Raw genomic sequence first — 21296 nt, 5'->3', positions numbered from 1 at the left:
CTCAGTTTCAAACTTTCAAGTCCTAGTTTAACTGCACAAACACACTATCTACTCTAGAGAAGGGCTGGGACTGGGCCAGCAACTCACTGCTCAGAATATTACTTGAGACTGCTCTAATACTGCTTCTGATTGGCGCCAGCTTACCTCACAAGATCTGGACAACAGATACAGGGAACTAAGTTCCATAAATATCCTCAGGCATGGTCTACAATTTAGCCTCAATTATCCTGCATGGGCTTCAGCCTGGGCTGGGCCCCACAAGGCCTTTGGGCCCCAGTAAAGTGTACCCTCTCCCCCCACTCCATGTGGGGGTCCAGTGCATGTAGCTATTTAACACATGATTCTGTAAGTCATGTGTTTCCTCTGCAATCTGCCATGTGCTTCATACTATGAACTACATTGTGCGTAGACTCCTGAGTTTATGGAATTTGTGTTTCTGGATAACACAGAAGTTTGTTCGCTCTCTCGTTGTTTCAGTGTAAGCTCATGCAACAGTATCTGCTAACAATGCTAAAAGCAGACATGAATCTGGAACAGTGTTCCCTCTAAGATTTTCTATCGATAAGCAGAGTGATCTGTGTCTTGTGCGCCAACAGGTCATGTGTGCTTGTTTGGATGTGTGCCACTGTTGCATTCACCAGTGGCACTGCTCCCTAAGAGATTCTCCCAGGTAGCGCCTCCCTGCAGCCATGTTGGAAGGGAGCGATCCCTTCCCATCGCCCAATCCCGCACCTACGGGAGAGTCGTTTTCCTGCTACCCTTCCCCCGACACTGAGCACAGGCTGGGAGCCAGAATGCTCATGCCAGCTCCTCCCATATGGGAACAGCACGCCTGGGCCTCAGTTTTCCCTCAGTAGCACGATCTGGACCCATGTGTTAGTACTTAGCCCTGAAGGGGCAAAGGTCCCTGCGGATTATTTAGGGTTAGGAGGCAGGGGCAGGATTATTTTGCCCAAATGACAGGGAAACACCACTGACCCTGGAATGGTCTCCTGCAGGTGGAAGCCCCTTGCTCAATGGGACATTCAAACCAGACAGCAAAGGAGGAAACATGAGAGGGAAGAATCCAGCCCTGACTCAGGGAAGGTGGCTGGAGCCTGAAGGGGCAGTTCCAGCTCGTGGAAAGCACTTGGAAACACTATGCATGTGGCAGCATTAAACGAAGGGGACTGGTTCTCCTCAGCAAGGGACTAAACAGAGACTGGAGGTTTATTGAGGGAGGGGGCTGACAGCCCGGCCTTTTAGCTCTGGGTTAGTCCTTGCCAAGGGTCTGCTGGTGGAGGAATTAGAGACCTCCCATGTCTTCTCATGGTGCATCCCCGCCGCAGCCATGAGATTCCAGCTCCGGCACCCAGAGGAGCAGCTGCTGCTGCCACACGGCCCTGGCCCTGACCCCGGAGCAGCTAGGCAATTATTACATGCCCTGGCAACAGCTTTGGGGAGCTGGGATAGCAAAGAGCTGCCCAGCTGAGCCCACACTCACCTACCACCAGTAACTCACCTGCTTCTACTAGCATGCTACTGCGTGGCTCTCTAAAGGAGATGGGCGCACGGAGAATTTTTTGTGCACGGCCACAAACGAAAGATAACACAGAAAATTACTAACTAACCATGCTTGAGACTCAAAGGTTTCACGCTGGTGTACACTATGGAGTTATTGCAAAATAACCCCTCTTATTTTGAAATAATGAGCGGAGCGTCCACACTCCTAAGCCCATTATTTCGAAATAAGAGGCTGGTTATTTTGAAATCTGTGCTCCTGCTTTCCTCGGGGAACAACACTTATTTTGGAATAGCATTAGTGTGGATGATCTGGTGCTGCTAATTCAAAATAATTGGCCTCTCACAGCTGCACATGTGACTGCTCTGGCCACACATAGCACCTCCATTGCTCCCCTTCTCCTGCAGAGCTTAAAACTACAGGCAGCAGGAAAAAGACTTGTGCCACGTGGCGAGCTTTGCCAGCCCTATGCCATACAACAGCATCCCAGGAGTCATGGCAGACCCCAATGCTCCCTCAAACTCTCCCATGGCTGCCAGCACTCCTGCTACTCCCTTGGGTACCACTGGCCAGGGACACAGGAGAGCTTCGGCCTGGACTGATGTAGAGATCCTGGACCTCATCAAGGTCTGGGGAGAGGAGACCAATCTCCAGGATCTCCGCACCAGAAAGAGGAATGTGGACGCGTATGGCCAGATTGCTGTCAGCCTGGCTGACAAAGGCCACACCCGGACCATGGACCAGGTCCACATGAAAGTTAAGGAGTTCTGACAGGCCCACCACAAGGCCAGGGAGCAGTGCAGATGCTCCGGGGTCGTACCGCACATGTATGAGCAGCTGGATGCCACTGTGGGAGGGCGACTAATCACGCGCCGCCTCCACCCCGCCATCATCATCCAGGACCTGCTCCTCACCCTGGAGCCAGTCTCCCCTCCCAGGATGTCTCCCAGGCCTTGGACAATCCTGGGGAAGGCACGTAAGGAAAGTTATAGAACTCACCCGATCAATACACGGGGACAGGCTGCGAGGGGCTGTGCACTCCTCGCTTGGCTTACTTGGCCTAGGGGTTGCACAATGGCCTGTGCACATGAGTGCACATGGAGTGCCAGTTTGGAGCACTCAGCCCCAGGACGCTCTCACACAGGACCTTCTTACAAGGTTCATGGACAGGCCTGCCTTCCTCCAGCCTCTCTCTTGGGACACCATTCCACAACAAGGCACCACTAAGCAGTCAGGTCATGGAATCACACAGCAGTGCCACACATGGCACAAGGTCATGCCCGCACTCAGGCAACATTCGCTCCTGATCAAGCATGGAGATGGGGAGGGGACTGATCGCCTGCATGGGAACCTGCTGGAGGGAGGGAGAGGAGAGGAACCCAACAGCACTCTCTCTGGCATTCAGCCTCTGCCACTCACACACACTTCCTCCAAAACTCCTCACCCCCTCCAGCCAGCAGGGATAGATGTTCTCTCTCTGGGATGCACCACTGCTGGACCCAGACTGTATGCAACAGAGAAGAAGCCGAGCCATCCTGTCCCCAATTCCCATCCACAGGCTCCTGGCATGGCCAGCACCTTCCCATGCTTGCTTGTCCCTGGGCCATGCGTGTAATGATGCTGTCTTGGGATGTGAGTGATGACCCTCTGTAGCAGTATGTGGTTGATGGCTTTGGCTACCTGCAGGAGCATGGCCCTGACTGGATTTCCACATGCTAAACTGGTTCCCGACAGAGTGGTAGCTGTCTGGTATAGTGAGCTTCCAGGGTCAGGGCGATAATGATGAGCTTCTGCAAGGGTATGGCAGGACTCAGTTGGGTGTCCTCTTGCCTGAGGCCAGGGGTGAACCACTTACAGAGTTCCAGGAAGATGGCCTTCTGCTTGCAGAAGTTCTGGAGCCACTGCTAGTCGTCCCATAGCTGCAGGATGATAAAGTCCCACAAGTCCAAACTGGTTTCCCACTGCCAGAAGTGGTGTTCCACAGTGTCCAGGGGTTTGAGGGGCATTTGCAGCAGCAGGAGTGCCAGGACCTGGTAGACGAGGGCCTGCGGTCTGAGCTGGTTCTCGTCCTGCTGGAGCAGACTGCAGGCAGTGTGGAAGTATTGCACCCATGAGCCTGGCACTGCTTTGCAACAGCTCCAGCTCTGTATTGGGAGTGGTCTGGTGTCTGCAAGGGCAACCAGAGCACAATGCATCCATTTTGTGTCTCGCAAGGGGGCAGAGAGAGGAGCAGTGGCGTGCGAGATGTGGCTGTAGAGAGGAGTCCCTGAAAGCACGTGATAGCTTGCCTGACCAACCAGCTGCAGGAAGTGTCCACCCTCCTGGTGCCCTCCCCAGGGAACTTCTGGGGGGGCTCTAAGTCTCAGGCAGGCTCCAATCAGTGTGAACACGCTATTTCAAAATTCTGATTAATTTTGGGTAATTACTAATTCTGAGTAATTTTGATGCTCCCCCATAGTGGAGACACGCTATTTCGATTTTGTTATTTTGGGAGTTATTATTTCAATTGTACGTTTTTCAAAATAATTTCTTGGTGTCGACATGTCCTTCTAAGGGGTGGACTTAGCTATGGGGGACAAATATGCTTTTAATAAAAGGTGCATAGGATTTGTCCATAAATAAGGGCGACGAGAATAGCCCTTTACATAATATAGATTATTTTTGAAAGCTTAAATGAAATGTTTTGCAATATATATTTAGATGTGTCAGTAACATTCAATCTCACAAGGAAAGTTTGCCTAACACCAAAATAAAAAAATCAAGGATTTGAAAACTGCTGTTTGTTACATAAATATAGAGTTAGATTCTGTCACTTTTGCTCATTCCAGACCAAACAGAGGTACCCTGATTTGCACTGAACTATACCTTACCTCTCCCGTATCCAGGGGATTGGCATGGATTAGGCTGCTATTCAAGCTGAGTAAGGGGATCAAAGTCTGGTCCTTCCATTGACTGAGCCATTCCATTGACTTCAGAATGACAAATGAAGGGGAAAGAAGAATGAGGCAGGAGCACTAGGCAGAGCAACATTTAAGATGACTCGGTTCTCAGCTCCTAACACCGGGTAGTACTTTTCTTCATCTATGACTATGGGTACGTCTGGTTTACACAGCAAGCACAGTGGCAGCTTATCTCTGTACCGGAGTCTATACACTATAGTCTAAAAATAGCTGTGTAGATGTTCAGTCTTGAGCTGGAGAGTGCAGAAATTTAAGCATAGGGGATAAGTGGGCTTCAAAGCTTAAGCCTGAGTGCAGTGGGGTCTGGATCAGGTTCTGCAGGAAAAAGTAGCCAGGAACCACTGCACGTTGTGTGTTACAAAATGGGACAAAACGGGGAGAATTTCTATAAAACCAGAGTGCACGTATTTACTAAGCACCCTCTCTTGTAAGCCCTAGAAGCAGAGATACTAGTTCTTTTTAAAGACTCCATTTCCCATTGATGGCCACGGGACTGCTCATGTGAATAAAGATAAGTCACAAGTAAGACCAGATATTAAAACAAGCCTAGGAATATACATACAGAAATTAAATATCATTTGGGGATACTAAGCAGTACTGTTACTGCTTATCACAGATACCATGTGGAAAATCTGCTTGAGCCATTTACTCTTTCTTTTGATTTTTCCTTACACTTGCAAAGATTGTGACATTCAGTGTTGAGTCATTTTTTACCAATATTGAATTACAGCACACTTCCATTTATTTGTAAAAATCACAATAAGCTCCCTCTAGTACAGTATCTACGCTTCCAGTTTCGGTTGCGAAAGGGAGTAGGTGTTATTACAGTGAAAGAACTCAGCTCAGTTGGCTGAAGAATAATCAGCTAACAATAATTAACTTCCATCACTCAGTTAGTCTTGCACCACCAAATCCTACTTTATTTGTCTTGAGTTCGTAATTTAAAATAACTATTGATGGTGCTGCAATACCGAGTCTATTGGAGTGCCACTCACTGCTTGGTTTTCATTAATAGTGTTCATGCCCTTATTTTAAAAAATCCACCATAATTATATGGGAAAAAGGTAAATTGCCATTTTCTACATACAATTCCATTGCCACTGCCATTGAACGTGAATATTTTCCCTCTTTAGAGGTCTGCAAGTAAAATGCCTCAACTAATGGCCCAAATAATGTTCCAACCCCCCAAAACACATACATCTGAGCAATGAGCATTGTTAGACTGGGAACCTTAGGTCTGAAGAGAACCGTATTTTCTACTTCTCCCCAACTAGTAATAATTATACTTAAATCTGGACTTGGAGTGACTGGAATAATTTAGTATCTCTTCTTTCCTCTCCTTCAGAACACAACATGAAAATATGATCCAGAAATAACTTTTCTATTTCACAGCAGCTGGCACAGTCAGGTGTTAAGGTTGGCTTTTAACTTACAATCACACTGACTACTAAACAGTATAAATTTTTTGAAGCGACAACTTGCCAGCTCTATAGCAACTTGGACTATAGTTCCTATTTTTATAAACTTCCAACCTTTATAAATTAAACCCACTTTTACTGTCAATGTACTTCAAATTTAACTTAAAGCCAGCTCAGATTTTCCTCCTAATTCTCACATTCCCAGAAATTACTAGAAGGAAGAATAAAAAAGAGAGGCATTTAACCCCACATTTGTTTCTGCTTCTTCTTTGGCTTGCTAGCTGCCTATAACTTTGCCTCAATGTTTCATTTTCTTGGGTAAATTTGGCCTTTCAGAAGTGTGATGACACAGTGGAATGAATAAAACAAAATTAATACAGGTTTTCAAAGGTTCCTGCATGCCAACGCATTGCATAGATTAACAGTGTCAAGAAAAACACTTACTAAAGCAGTCAAAGGCACTTGCAAACTGTTATCATAGGTTCTGATTCAACTAAGGAAATAAGCATGTATGTAACCTGAAACATATGAGCAGCGCCACTGAATTCAGTGGCACTAAATAGCTACAAGCATTGTGGTTCTCATCAGGCAAAGCACATCATGCACATCAATAATCCCTCTGAAGTCAATGGGGATACTCAGGTGCTTAAAGTTAAGCACGTGATTAAGGTAAAATTTTCCTAAGTACCTAAGCCTGATTTTGCAAATAATTACTTAACTTTATTATCATTAGCAGTCCTACTGTAACCTGCAAAGCTTTACTTACCTGGACTGTGATCCAAAGTGCACTGAAATCAGGGGGAGTTTCCAATGGCTTTAAAGACCTTTGGATCAAGTTCTATTCAAGTCAAGTCAATGAGAATACTTATAAGGATCAGGCCCTACGTTTTCTTTTTGAAGAATCTCTCTTAAGAGGGACAGGAGGAGAATTGTCCTTCCTCACAAAGGCAGAGTTAAATAATATCATACAACCCCAGTGGTGCATGATGATTCTATACACAGAATGTCATGGTAACATTAAAAAAAACCCAGAACTGAAGCAAACTTTTTTGCAGGATTCATTGAGATTACTCCTTGTACTTTTTATATCTGCATCCAAGCCAAATCTGACTGGGCAGTTTAAGAGAATAATTTTGTAGAAAGGAAAGATAGACAGCACTGATACTGAAACGAGCAGTATTTTATTTCCAGTATTCAAAATGCTGAAATGCATTTAGAAGCACACAGAAGGAAAGCAACACATAAAATCTTAACCATAACCAACTGGCAGAAAATACACGTGGTTGGATTCTATGATCTGTCAAGTTCAACTTGCACTGCATACATTTACATGTCACACAGGGAGTTACAGTGATTGGAGAATTCCCCCCTGTGGACTGGAAATCTCCAAGAGCTGGAAACTACTCTTGCAGGCATTGGAGGAAGAGTGTGAAAAAGATGGGGAAGGAAAGGGATATGCCTAAGTGAGGCACTGCTACTCCTGATTCTGCATGGGGATACAATCAGTCCCTCAGTAAAAATTACCCCTCTCTGGCCTTAAATTATAGCAGGGCCCAAGTGGCTGAAGACAAGGGAATCACTATTATCTTCCTGATGCCCCTGCACTGTGCTTGAGCTGTTTCTGGTATAGTAAAAAAATCAAGCCCTTAGAATGTATATAATATATTTCCAGGATTGGCACTCTGAAACCTTCTGGCTACGTCTACACTGGCACGATTTTCCAAAAATGCTTTTAATGGAAAACTTTTCTGTTAAAAGCATTTTTGGAAAAGAGAGTCTAGATTGGCAGGACGCTTTTCCGCAAAAGCACTTTTTGCGGAAAAGCGTCCGTGGCCAATCTAGACACGCTTTTCCGCAAAAAAGCCCCGATCGCCATTTTCGCGATCTGGGCTTTTTTGCGGAAAACAAATCTCTGCTGTCTACACTGGCCCTTTTGCGCAAAAGTCTTTCGTAAAAAGATTTTTGCCCGAACGGGAGCAGCATAGTTTTTCCGCAAAAGCACTGACAATCTTACATGAGATCGTCAGTGCTTTTGCAGAAATTCAAGCGGCCAGTGTAGACAGCTGGCAAGTTTTTCCGCAAAAGCAAATGATTTTGCAGAAAAACTTGCCAGTCTAGACACAGCCTCTATGTCTATAGAGTCAGTATGAAGCACTAAAAACAGCTACAAACAAGGCTGAGACCACTTTTTATTCAGAATATCACCAGGTTCAATCATTCCTGGATATTGCAGTCTGTCATCATCCAGTTTTTAAGTTCTCTGCCATTTTAACTTTACAAAATACAGCACAGGGCATAAGTGCTGGAAGTAGGGGTGCTACTACTACACCCCCAAGCTTCAAGTAGTAATGAAACCTCATATACATGGTTTCTGCCTTCAGCATCCTCACTATGAAAATTGTTCCAGCACCACTGCCTAAGGGATAGCAGGGCATGTATCTATGCCATGTGAAGAGTTCAACACCACTGTGATGTCAGAGCTAACTCAATCAATCACCACACTTACTCTACAGCTTATTTTCATGGAACAAATTCATTGGTTCTGTGATGGAGATGGCTCAGATGATGGATTACTTGGCCCAACTGCCATACCCAGGCACTCAACTGCAATCCATATGAATCAACATAAATCTTCCAGCAGAATCTCTCAGATATAAATCAACACAACTACTTATACCCACAAACACCACCACAACTAGTACACACAATAACCTGAACACGTAACTCCTCAGCACACACCTCTCTCTTTGCCAGCCAAACCTATACAACCTTCACAGTAAAATGCGACTGACAAACAAATCAACACAACCTCTAACAGCAACAACTCAAAATATCACTCTGAATATCTCATGAGGTACTGTGAAGAGAGAAATATAGCTACAAGTATGTTTGAGAGCTGAATATCACCAGGTTCCTTTATTGCTGGGTTCTGAGAGCTATTACTGTCCAACTTTTAATTTCTCAGATATTTTCAGCTTTTTTACACACAACTTTACGAATTACACCGATGCAACAGCATGGGCTTTCAAGTCTCAGAGGCGTAGGCGTGTTAGTCTGTAACTAAAACTGTAACTGAAAAAAACTATAAAACAAAGAATGGTCCTGCAGCCCTTTAGAGACTAACAAAAATGTAGGTTTTCAGATATTTGACTAATTATAATAATTGATCTTAAGTAGAAAATATAACTGGCCAGATTCGGTTCTGAGTTTCAGTGTTAGAAAGCCAGAATAATTAGAGTCAATAGGTCTGAGTCTTCTTTTACATTGGTGTGCATCAGAAGCAACCCCTCTGAAGTCAATGGAGTTACACTGGTGTCAAACTGGTCTGAAATCAAAATCAGAACTAGTGGAATTCCTGTGGATTTACAATGGTGTAAATGAACTCAGAAGGTGTCCCCAAAGTGATTAGGTATCTCACAAAACTCTGAAGATTAAATTGTTACCTTCTTCAAATTTTGTTTTATTGTTGTACTGTCTCTCTCCACAACCTTCATCATTTCTTGGCTTGCCATATACAGGACATTTGCTGCAGAAAAAGAAATGCACAATAATGCAATTAGGAAGCAAATCTCTTACAGCAAGCAATGGGCCCGATCCTGAAAAGAAATACTACAGGCTACGCACTTATAATCATGTTCAGACCCATTGAAAGCAATACAGCAGTCAGAACGATTTTGCAGGACTGAGGCTTAGGCCTTAAAATATCAAGCAACACGTCTGATAATTTTCAGAGAAATTTACTTTTCACTATTCATGTGACACAGCCACTTTGCTATCAACTTTCTGAGATGGCTACCTGACCAAAAGTATTAGTGAGGAAAAAGATGCAATATATTAATTAAATAACTATTATTATATTATTCCATCTGCTCTTTAGTATGCTCTTTTGGAAAAATCAGAAGTAATGGCTAGAATTCTCTGCACTCATACAGCATTTTTTATGTTCAAAGCACTTTGCTAATATATACAGTAATTCATTTTCTTATTAATCCTGTATATTAGGTGATTCCATGTTAATGAACATTATTATTAATTATTATTATTATACCTAGAAGTTCCAGTGATAACCCAGGACTCCAGTGTCCTAGATATGGCACAAACACAGAACAAAATGACACTTCCTGCCCCAAGGAGCTTACATTGTTCCTATTAAACACATGGGGAACCAAAAGCAAAATGTGTGAAATCTTGGCATCATTGACATCAAAGGCAAAATTGCCACTGACTTTAAGGAAGCCATGATTTCATCCGAAGCGTGAAAGTTATTTGTCCAAGCCTGGTTTTTCAGGAGAGACTTTCTAAAAAGATCCTGACTGCTCAGTATGAACATAAAAGACCCCATGAGGCACTCTGTGGATTTGGCATGCGTACCTGGCTCTGGCCCCTCCTCCCAACCACGTTTTCTAGGCTGCAACCTCCAGGATGGTTGATTGTTAGCAGTGCATTGTGGATAGTCTGAGCTGGCTCCAGTTGAAGTCCAAGGGAGTTTTGCCACTAGGAGCATCAGAAGCCAGCCTGTTGGGCTGAACAGAACTATATACATTAAAAATATTACAGATCACCAATGTGGAACTTGTCATGTTTCTGTCAGGTAGCATCTTGCTGGAGATATCACATGCAATTTCCTGTTCTCAGCCCAGCCCAACAGTGACAGCAAAACTGAGTTTAAGCAAGGGCAGCAATCAAAAAAGGTCTTCTGCCTGCATCCTATCTAGGGTTTCCTGTCTCTCCTCTTCTCATCTTTGATAGTCCTCTTTCCCATCTCTGCTTCAGGGGGTTACAGAGTGCTCACTGATGGGTTCTGTTGAGACATACTGGGTTGCTGTTACACTTCTTGCCTGAAAGGGTATTCAGGGAATGCAGAAGCAACCAGATGTGGGGTGTGTGTCTGTATAATGGGAGGGGTATTTGGGACTTCTGGAAGGGGATATGAGGCCTTACTCTTGACGTAGGAGGCAGTGTCACTTCCTGTTATAGTGATAAGATGGTTGGCATAGCCCCGGGATGCAGAGTCAGTCATCAATCAGCACCTTCCTGCCTCTCCTGCTCCTCAAGGTGGGAGCCAGGGCAGGCTGGACAGGATCTGGCAGCTGTGATGGAAGGGACCAATTAGCTGTGGCTGCAGGAAAGGGACCAGTCAGGGCATGGAGAAAGGCTCTTTCTGAGCTGCAACGTCTCCTTGGAAAAAATTTCAGACATTTCCTCTTTTTGAAAAGTCCCCCTCCCACTCCGACAGAAGGAGAAAGATGGAAAAAGAAGTTGTGTCCAGGAAAACCAGGACATATTGTAACCTTTGGCAATATTAAGCACAACTTTCAGAAGTGCTGAGCACCTGTGGTTTCCACTGGCTCCCAGTGGAGCTGTGGCTGCTCAGCACCTCTGAAAATCAGGCAGAAGTCATCTCAGATCAGAGGTCATTTTTGAAAACACTGGTTTTAAAGTGCCCTGAAAAATAGGAAATGCAGAATCAAGGTGGATACCAACCCTGAGCTGCAAGAATATCTATGTAGCAGTAGGGATAACCTTCTAGCCTCTGGATGAAGAAAAAGAAACAGAGTGAATAGGGATGAAGGATTAAAGAGATAGCAAAATCTAACAAAATAATAATAAAGGTGGACTTCTTCTAACCACATAAGCTGGTTAAACAGCACAACAGGACAAAGCGTAGGGAAACAATTTCTTGACACTTTAACTCTAGACACTTTCAGTGACTGCTTGGAACAGCCAATTCTAGATCACACAAGAGAATTATTCTTGATTCTTGATATTGTAGGAAACACATAGGAACTAATCAAGACATGACAGTAGCTGTGTCAGTAAGTAACAGTGAGTACAACATAATCACCTCAAGATGTAAAAACAAAGGACAAGGGATTCTTTAAGTGAACTAAAAGAAGGAAGCCTGCAATAGACTTAGCGAGCCTTCAGGATCATCAGGGCTAATGGGAACCAATAGGGTAGATAAAGACACTGCTGAGGAGCTAAATGATTTATTTGCCTGGTCTTTATTATTTAGAATGCTGGGAAGATTCTTTCTTCCAAACCAGCTCTTTTCTGGTAATAAAGATGAGATGCAATCAGAGTCTGAGGTAACAGAAAAATGACTGCTGGAGCAAACTGATCATTTAGAAAGCACAAGTTGCCAGGCCCAAATGGTGTATCCAAGAGTTCTGAATAAGCTTAAATAAGAAGTAGCTGACTTGCTAACAAAAAATGCAATCTCATTAAACAGTCACTACTCTCGAGATTTAGAGAATAGCAAGTCTTATATATATATATATATTTTAAAAAGACTTTGGTGTGAACAAGTGAATAATAGATTGTATCTTACATCTGTAGTAAATTAATTGCAATGATAGTTGAAAACTGAAAAACAAAATGCCTGGAAGGTGTGTAACAAACACAGAGATTGAAAGAAAACTCATGTTTCATTAATCTCCTATAATTCCTGGATATGTCAGTGAAGCAGTGGATAAAGGAGAACCAGCTGACATAATTTATTTAGACTTCCAAAAGGCTTTTGACAAAGTTCCACACAAAAGGCTAATAAAGAAGATAAGTAGTAACAGTGTGAGAGGCAAAGTGTTGCCATGGATCAAAAACTGGTGATGAGACAGAAAACAAAGGGTGGGATTAAATGGCAAAAGGTTAACAGAAGTTGATTCAAGGTTCCATACTAGGTCTACTGTTGTTTAATACATTTATTAATGACCTAGAAAGGGGACTGAGTAGTGAGGTAGCAACATTTGCAGATGACAAAAAGTTATTTAGGTTAATCAGGATTGGACGAGACTGGGAGGAACTTCAGACCAGACATAAATCATTTAGGTGAAAGGGCAATGCAAATGAAATTCAATGTCAATAAATACACAGTCTCAGATAGGTAGCTGTGTTAGTCTGTAACTTTAAAAACAAGTAGTCCTGTGGCACCTTAGAGACTAACACAAATATATGGAATCATGAGCTTTTATGGAAAGACTTCATGTGGGTTTTACCCATCAAAGCTCATGATTCCATATATTTTTGTTAGTCTCTAAGGTGCCACAGGACTACTTGTTAATAAATACTCAGTACTGCATGTGGGAAGGAAAAACTGAACTATTTGTAGATCTTACAGGATTCTAAATATCAACTCAAAGAAAGGACCTGAGTATCATTGCAATTTCAGTTAAAAAAACAAACAAACAAACAAACAATCAAGATGGTGAGTTGGATGAGAAATGGTGAATAATAGAGAATACCGAATGCCTCTATGTAAATCAATGGTGCAGCCTCATCTGGAATACTATATGCAGTACTGTTCACCCTATCTCATATAGGGTATCACAGAACTAGGTGGGTTCAGAGAAAGGTGGTGCGAATAATCGAACCCATAAAAATCATACAAAGAGAGACTGAGAAGATTGGGATTGTTCACTTAAATAAAGCGATAAATGAGAGAAGACATGCTACAAGTATATGAAATAGTGTGTGTTTGGTATAGAGAAGGTAGATTGGGAATTTCTGTTTTCTCTGTCTCATAACACAAGAACAAGAGGGCTGCCAGTTCAATTAAAAGATGGAAAATAAAATAAATACATTTCCACATACAGTGTGATTAAATCAGGAATTCAGAGCCACAGGAAGTTGCTGAGGCCAAGGAGTTAGTAAGATTCAAAATGGGACTTGACATATATATGGAAAACATATAACCATATATTTAAGAGCTTACGCTAGTCTCTACCTATTAGAGATCTGGAAAAGACCTAATATGGAGGGCAGATTACCCTGCAGCTCCACACTGTGGAACCCCACACTTTACTTTGAAATGCCAATGTCAGAGACAGAACAGTGGACAAGATAGACTTCAGATCTGATCTAGCCTGGCAAGTCCTAAATTCTTAAACACAGTGCTTTTGGGGCACATTGTGGACTTTACTTCTAATTATTATTTATAAGTGTCAGTGGTGATATTTTAATAAGCAACTTCTCCAGATTTTTATATAAAAACTGAACCTGAAAAGAACTCAAACGCTCAACCTAAAAGGAAAGGGTACAGAATACACACACAAACACACATGCATGCACCTTCCCCCATCCTTACCTCTCTTCAAAGGGCCAACCAAGGAAAATATAGTAGGGTATGTCTACACTACAAAGTTAGTTCGAACTAACGGACGTTAGTTCGAACTAACTTTAATAGGCGCTACACTAGCGCTCCGCTAGTTCGAATTTGAATCGAACTAGCGGAGCGCTTAGTTCGAACTAGGTAAACCTCATTTTACGAGGATTAAGCCTAGTTCGAACTAGCTAGTTCGAATTAAGGGGTGTGTAGCCCCTTAATTCGAACTAGTGGGAGGCTAGCCCTCCCCAGCTTTCCCTGGTGGCCACTCTGGCCAACACCAGGGAAACTCTATGCCCCCCTCCCGGCCCCGGATCCCTTAAAGGGGCACGGGCTGGCTACGGTGCCCGTGCCAGGTGCAAGCCTGCCAGCACCCAGCCAGCAGACCCTGCACCTGGCACAGCACAGAGCCACCCATCCGATGTCCCCCAGCCCACCCCCTCTTCCCGGGACCAGGCTGGCGGCTCCCGGGAGCTTGCCCTGGACCGCAAGAGGCGGGCACCTTCCTGGGCTAGTGCGGACATCGTGGACCTTGTCCACGATCTCCGCACTAGGCACAGGAAAGTGGCCAGCTTGGGCAGGAGAGCTGCCAGCCTGGCCACCCAGGAGCAGGTGTGCATGAAAATCAAGGGGGTCCACTGAGACCCCCGACCCTGAGCCCTGAGCTTACGATGGCCGTCCTGGGTCAGACCAAAGGTCCATTTAGCCCAGTAGCCTGTCTGCTGACAGCGGCCAACCATAGGGACCCTGGAGGGGATGGACCGAAGACAGTGACCAAGCCATTTGTCTCGTGCCATCCCTCTCCAGCCTTCCACAACCTTTGGGCAGGGACACCACTCCTACCCCCTGGCTAAGACCACTCCTTGGACCCAACCTCCATGACTTGATCTCACTTCCCTTTAAACTGTTTTCTAGTTGTAGCCTTCACAGCCTCCTGCAGCAAGGAGTTCCGCAGGTTAACTATTTGCTTTGTCAAAAAGAACAACTTTCTCTTACTAGTTTCAAGCCTGCTACCCATTCCTTTACTTTGGTGTCCTCTAGTCCTTCTTTATGGGAACTCAGGAAGAACTTTTCTGAATGCACCCTCTCCACCCAACCCCTGCTTTTAGAGACCTCTATCCTGTCCCCCCTCCGTCTCCTCTTTTCTAAGCTGAACAGTCCCAGTCTGTGTAGCCTTTCTTCATCTGTGACCTGTTCCCAACCCCTGATCATGTTAGTTGCCCTCCCTTCTCCCAGCCTTTCTCTTCCCCTCTCCCACCTCCTTTTCCCAGTCTCCCCCAGTTTTGTTCAATAAAGACAGAGTCAATGTTGGAAGAAACGTTATCTTTATTTTGTACATCAATAAGAAGGGGGGCTAGGGAAGGGTAAGTGGAAGGAGGTGAGGGAGGAATGGGATACGAGCCCCCGATGGGGAGGACTGGGCTGGCTCTGCGGGCTTCTAGGGGTGGAAGCTCTCCTGCAGCCCCCCAATTGCCTCTCTCCCCAGATGGCAGCCTGCGGCAAGTGCAGCCGGGCTGATGGCCGAGTGGTGTGATGTGCCCAGTGTGGGTACTCCGGGCACTCCAAGCCAGAACTTCTTTGCAAGCGGGGCACCCCTTAGAACTGTGTGTCCGGGGTGGGGGTCGGGACCCTTTAAGCACAGCCCTCGGCTAGCCTGAGACAGCATCTCCATGCTCTAAGTCCTCCTCTTATGCCCTGCCGGCACTGCTTCCGGCCATCCTTAAGCCCTGTTCAGAGTCCACTCAATGTGGACTTGCGTTTTGCTAATTCGAACTAGTTTTTAGTTCTAGACGCGTTAGTTCGAATTAGCTTAGTTCGAATTAACTAATTCGAACTAAGTTAGTTCGAACTAGTGCTGTAGTGTAGACGTACCCGTATTGAGTAGCCACAGTTCCCATGGATTTCAACTGGAACTGTAAGTGCTCTGCACTTCTGAAAATCAGCCCCTAACATCTTGTGATAGTAAAAACTGATATCTTCCTACTGCTTTTTCTTCTGTGACCAATATAACAGAATGAAAAGGTTTTTGTATTTTTATAATTAATATTCTATTTATTTAAAATACAATAGTACACGTACAAATACGAACTGCAACAATAAAGAACGCGCACAACAGATATAGTCATCTTTCTACTCTGGAAGGGTACATCTACACCTGGGATGGGCAATAATTTTTGCCCGGGAGGCCATCCTGGAAGGCCCGGGGCCTAAACAGGAAGGGGTGGGGCTACCCCACCCCCAGACCATAATTGGTCTGGGGGTGGGGGAGCCCCTTCCCCCCCCTTCCCACTAGGCACCCATGTCCTGGAAGAGGCTTGGCACGCTCCCCCACCCACAGAGTCAGGGACCCCAGCCTCTGCTCCAGCCCAATGCACTTTCCCTCCCCCAGAGCCAGGTACCCACCCCGGCTCCCTGCTCTAACACAATGACCTGCCCCTCCCCCAGAACCAGGCACCCCCAACCTCCCTGCTCAACCCAATGCCCCACCCCTCCCTCAGAGCCAGGCAACCTCAGCCCCCCTGCTCTAACCTAATGCCCTTTCCTTACCGCAGAACCGGGGAAATAAATCTAGCAGGGGGGAGAGAAACGCTCTGGGTCTCACCAGAGCCATGTGCTTTTTCCTCCAGGTGCTGAGTGGCTGTGATTGGTCCAGGCGTGTGATTCCAAACATTCCATTGAAGGCATGTGCCGTCACCCGCTCCCTGATCCTCTTTGCAGGGCAAAAAATCCTGAACATTTTTTGCCTTTTAAAAAACATGTTGGGACGGCAATGTAACATGTGAAAACAAGGACATGTCCTGGAAAAACTGGACATATGGTAACCCTACCCAAATCCCAGCAAAGATCTCTCTCACCCTGGCCTCACTGCCTGGCTCCACTGCCGCCTCGCTCACTGCCCACGTCTCTTTCTGTCCAGCTCTGCTACTGCCTTGCCATGTGCATCACTAACCCAGCTCCCCCACTGCCTCTTGCTGCCCTGGCAGCTCCTGCGCATGTGCCACTATGGCCTGGCACAATGCTTTAAGATGCCATGACTTTAGCTTTTGTCCCTAGTCTCACTAGGTAGGAAACACTTAGCAATGTAAATAAAGAAATGCAAAAACAATACTGTGGTCTCACATTTGGCCAACCATCTGGGGTTCTCTGTAACAGCGTTTCTTAAAGTGGTCCGCAAAACCACTTTGAGAAAGCTGCTAACTGGCTGCACAGGTTTGTTTACTTACCGGCACTGCAGCCGTTTTGTGGATCCCATTAGCTCCAGTTCACTGCTTGCAGCAAGGGGGAGCCACAGGAAGCAAACGGTGAACAGGAGCCAATGGGAGCCACGAGGGTCTGTGGCCATGGTACCAGTAAGTAAACAAACTGGCGTGGCCTATTAGCAGCTTTCTCAATGTGGTTTTGCAGACCACTTTGACAAACACTGCTGTGTTACAAAGCAATGTCACAGAAGTGGAACAATAGAGAAGATCCAAGGATAAATTGGTTTCCACTTGGCTGACCAAGCAATTAAACAAATAAACATTTTCAATAAAATGAAGATAGCCCTGGCCATGTATTTTAACACCCCACCATTTGTACTTCAGGCTACCGCAAACGAGGAAACAGACTGAGTTACTCATGTTCTCCAGAGCACTTCATTCCACTCATTCTTGCTGGCTATGCACAGACTATCCTCCCACCCACCAGACTGACTGAGTCCTATGAACTTTGTTCATTAAAGGTGGCTCAAAGTTATGTCATATATCAGTCATGAGGGATAATAAAGCAACTCTGATATGCAATTTATTGGTGCTTGGGGAGCATATATTGCTCACAAATCTGGAGGTGGCTCAAAAAAAGACTTGATGGAAGGCTTAATCTCAGCCACTCCTGTTGGAAGCTCCTAAGTTTGAGCTTCTGCTTGTACTAACTACCAGTGAGAGTGAGGGGACAGCCTGCACTTTGCCTGAAAGATGTTTTTGTTTTTATATAGGCACATGGACTCTTTGGATCCAATTGTGTGTGTGACTCCTGGCTACATTTGGCAGGAGCTGGACAAGGGAGCAAAAGGAGCTTCAGCAGGTGCATCAAGAAGGATTTTGCTGGACTCAAACGTGCTCCTCAGGGTATGTGTGGCAGCAGTCCCCTGGAGAAGTTCTATCACTTTCACAAGGGCTAGCTCTACAGCAGGCCTGTGCAAAATATGGGCTGTGGACTGGATCTGGCCCACCAAGCCACCGGAGCTGGCCTGCAGATACTGCGGGGAGCCCCAAGCAGACTCCCTACTTGCCTCGCCCCACCCGCACGCCACTGAGAAATGCAGTTGCAGGATGGTTTCACTTTAAAAACTGAGCCCAGAGAGGAGAGGGGAAAGCTTTAGGAGCAACTCCTGCCCCCAGCACAATCCCATTGGCTGGCTTCTGGCCAGAAACTGGCTAATGGGAGCTGCCTGTTTCAATAATAAGGAGCCACAAAGCAGAAGGGGCTCGTAGTTATTCACAGAGCATATGGCTTCAGCCTGTGTGGGGGCAGGGCAAGCAGGGAGGCTGATTCAGGAATGGGCTGCTGGCTGGTAAGTCTCCTGGCCAGAGCCTGCCTCTGGCACCCTAGTCCCTCCCTTCCCCAACCCTCCACCTCCCCAATCCTGCCCCTTACTCCACATACCCAAATCCTCTGCCCCCCTTCTATACCCATATCCCCTCCCAGATCCGGCACCCCAATTCTCTGCCCCAGATCATAGTCCCCTCTTGCCCTAGCTCACAACACAAACCCCTGCAGCCCCTCCTGTATCCCAATTCCCTGTTCTAGGTCACTATCCAACCCTCTGTACCCCAGTCCAGTGCCCCTAGTCACAACTGCCTCCTTTACCTAAACTTCCTCCCTTACCCCAACCTAACCTCTGTCCCTTCTGCACCTAACCTCCGCCCCATCCCCCCATACCTCCTTCATTAATATCATGGAAGAGTGTGGCCCCCAACCACTTTCCAAATTCTTAGAGTGGCTCCCCCATCAAAAATTATTGCCCACCTGTGCCTCACAGGCTGAGCAGGAGGGGTAAAGGGGCCACCACACTCTCCCACCCCACACTCCTTGCTGGGAGGCTAGTGCCACTGCTCACCTGACAGGTTCAGATGCAATACGTGTTCAAAGGTACAAAGCTGAGGGAAGGCTATACTTCATCCCCGACCATTCTCACTTATACACCTGCCCAATCCAGGTACAATCTAGCTCATGGACATTAGACAGCACATAGAGCTCTCGATCCCTGTGCTATACTCTCCAGCCTTTTGTCTCCATCATGTGTCTTCGCATTGGGCATTTTGACACCATATTGCATTGCAAGCTCCTGTTAGATTGCTGCCAACTATTATTCCCAGTTACTTCTGGAACTCTGGTTTCTAAATATTCCATTAAGTATCTGTTTTTAGGCTTTTTTCCCCCGCAGATGTACTTCATTAGCCTGCATTTTTCCAGCCTGAATCGTATTTCATTGTTTGCTGCCTGCATTTCTAGCCTTTTCTGTTACATGGCTGACCTCACTGGCATTTGCAGCACCTCCCCTTTTAGTACCATTTCTACCCCTGTATAAAGGCCTTAGCAGAGTTCCATGAACTATTCTCTAGTAATCATTGGCCAACTTGTTTCTAACACAAAACAAGGGTATATTCAATGAAATTAAAAGGTGGGAAAATTCAAAACCAAAGGAAATATTTTGTACAGTGTGTGACTAAATTGTAGAGCTCGTTGTCCCAGGAAATTGTTGAGGCCAAGAATTTAACAAGCTTCAAAAAGGGATTGGATGTTTATAAGGATATCAAAGAACATCTAGTGATATAATTAATAACGACAACGATTTTGGAAGGAATATTAAAACTTGTGTTTCTGACTATTAGGCCATGTCTATACAGAAAGCCGCTAAGAGCCTGGGATGTGGGCATGTAAGTGCTGAAGATAGTTGTGTAGATGCTACACAACTGAAGGTCTGAAGCCCACCTTCGTCCCTAAGCTTCAGAATCTCAGCTGCAGCCCAAACATCTACACAGGTATTTTGACTACTGTAATGCAAGCCTGAATCTGTTGACCCAGGCTCTTAGGTTCACTGGTGCAGGCTGTGTAGACATCCTTAGAGAGCAGGATGAGATCTATGCTAAGGGTTGGATTATTCCACATCCACTTTCCATGGACTTCTTGCAGCGTCCTCAGATGCATCTGGCCTTTGCTAGAGTCAGAATACTTGACTAGATGGCCCCTTGACTGATCCAGTCTAGCAAATTCCCTCTTCTTAGGATCTCAATACTGTAACAGTTAGCATGAGAGTCCTTAGGTTCATCCAGGAACAACCCATGCTGGACTCATTTTTCAGCTGTATCTTGTGAGATGTTATCTTCCACCAAATTAGACAAAACGAGAGTCTCCCTCTTTTCTGGGCCAGTTTACAGAGCTACAAGAGAACCAACTGAAAGTGGAGGCGGGGGCAGAGAATGTAATTTCTATCCCAGCAGACAAAGATTTACAAGAGTGGATGCAGCTAGTTTAGCTGGATCTAAACCTACTGGAACAATAGGGCCACTTCTTGATGTTCAGCAGCTGTTCTCTGGAGTTATCCTGCTTACACACTGCTTAGCAAAATGGGTTCTGGTTCCTAACTGGGGCTCCAAGGTGCTATAGACACAGAAACCATAAAAATGTATGGTATCACCTTTGAGACAGAAAGTGATCAGTATTGAGTGAATGGCTTCTACAGAAGCCAGCAGGCACTAGGTAGAGGGGAAAGGCTGACGTGAAGTTGAGGCTAATTGATTTTGTATGATGGGAGGAGTTATTTTATTCGTATGTATTATTGTCTGTATTAAAGAAGTGTAAGCAGGGTGAGGACTCTGCAGTTCTAGGTACTCATAGTACTACTTACATGTATTGCTACAGTACTTACGTAGGCTACATCTAGACTGCAGGCTTCTTTTGGAAGAAGCTTTTCCACAAGAGATCTTCCAAAACAACTTCTTCCAAAAGAGAGCATCCACACAGCAAAAGCACACTGAAAAAGCAATCTGCTTTATTGAAAGATAGCATCCACACTGAATGGACGCTCTCTCGCATTTAAGCTGTGATTATGACAAAGTGACCATCAGAGCACCTGTGCTTTTTCCTCTTTCCTCTTCTTTCAAAAGAACTCCCTCTTCCCCGTCCCCACACGCCTTTTTCCAAAAGAGCTCTTTCGGAAAAAGGCTTCTTCCTCATAGAAAGAGGTTTACCAATGTCAGAAAAAACCCCTCTGGCCTTTCAATTTTTTTCTGATAGAACGCGACTGCAGTGTGGACGTAATTGAAGTTTTATTG

General features: G+C 45.3%; 1 protein-coding gene across 7 annotated transcripts in view; it reads right to left on the bottom strand.

Annotated features, from left to right (window-relative positions):
- The window catches only part of LDAH (lipid droplet associated hydrolase), a 202121-nt gene that overhangs the window by 18919 nt on the left and 161906 nt on the right, over nt 1-21296 (bottom strand). For all 7 annotated transcript variants that reach the window (XM_006131858.4, XM_006131859.4, XM_025189098.2 and 4 more), the window contains one exon: nt 9323-9405. In XM_006131858.4, coding sequence (XP_006131920.1) covers nt 9323-9405 — 83 coding nt within the window. The remainder of the gene's footprint in view (nt 1-9322; nt 9406-21296) is intronic.

Source organism: Pelodiscus sinensis, chromosome 3 (assembly GCF_049634645.1).
Source record: "Pelodiscus sinensis isolate JC-2024 chromosome 3, ASM4963464v1, whole genome shotgun sequence".
NCBI classification, from domain to species: Eukaryota; Metazoa; Chordata; order Testudines; family Trionychidae; genus Pelodiscus; species Pelodiscus sinensis.
The sequence above is the reverse complement of the archived record's forward strand: the minus strand, read 5'-3'. Positions and strand labels throughout refer to the sequence as shown.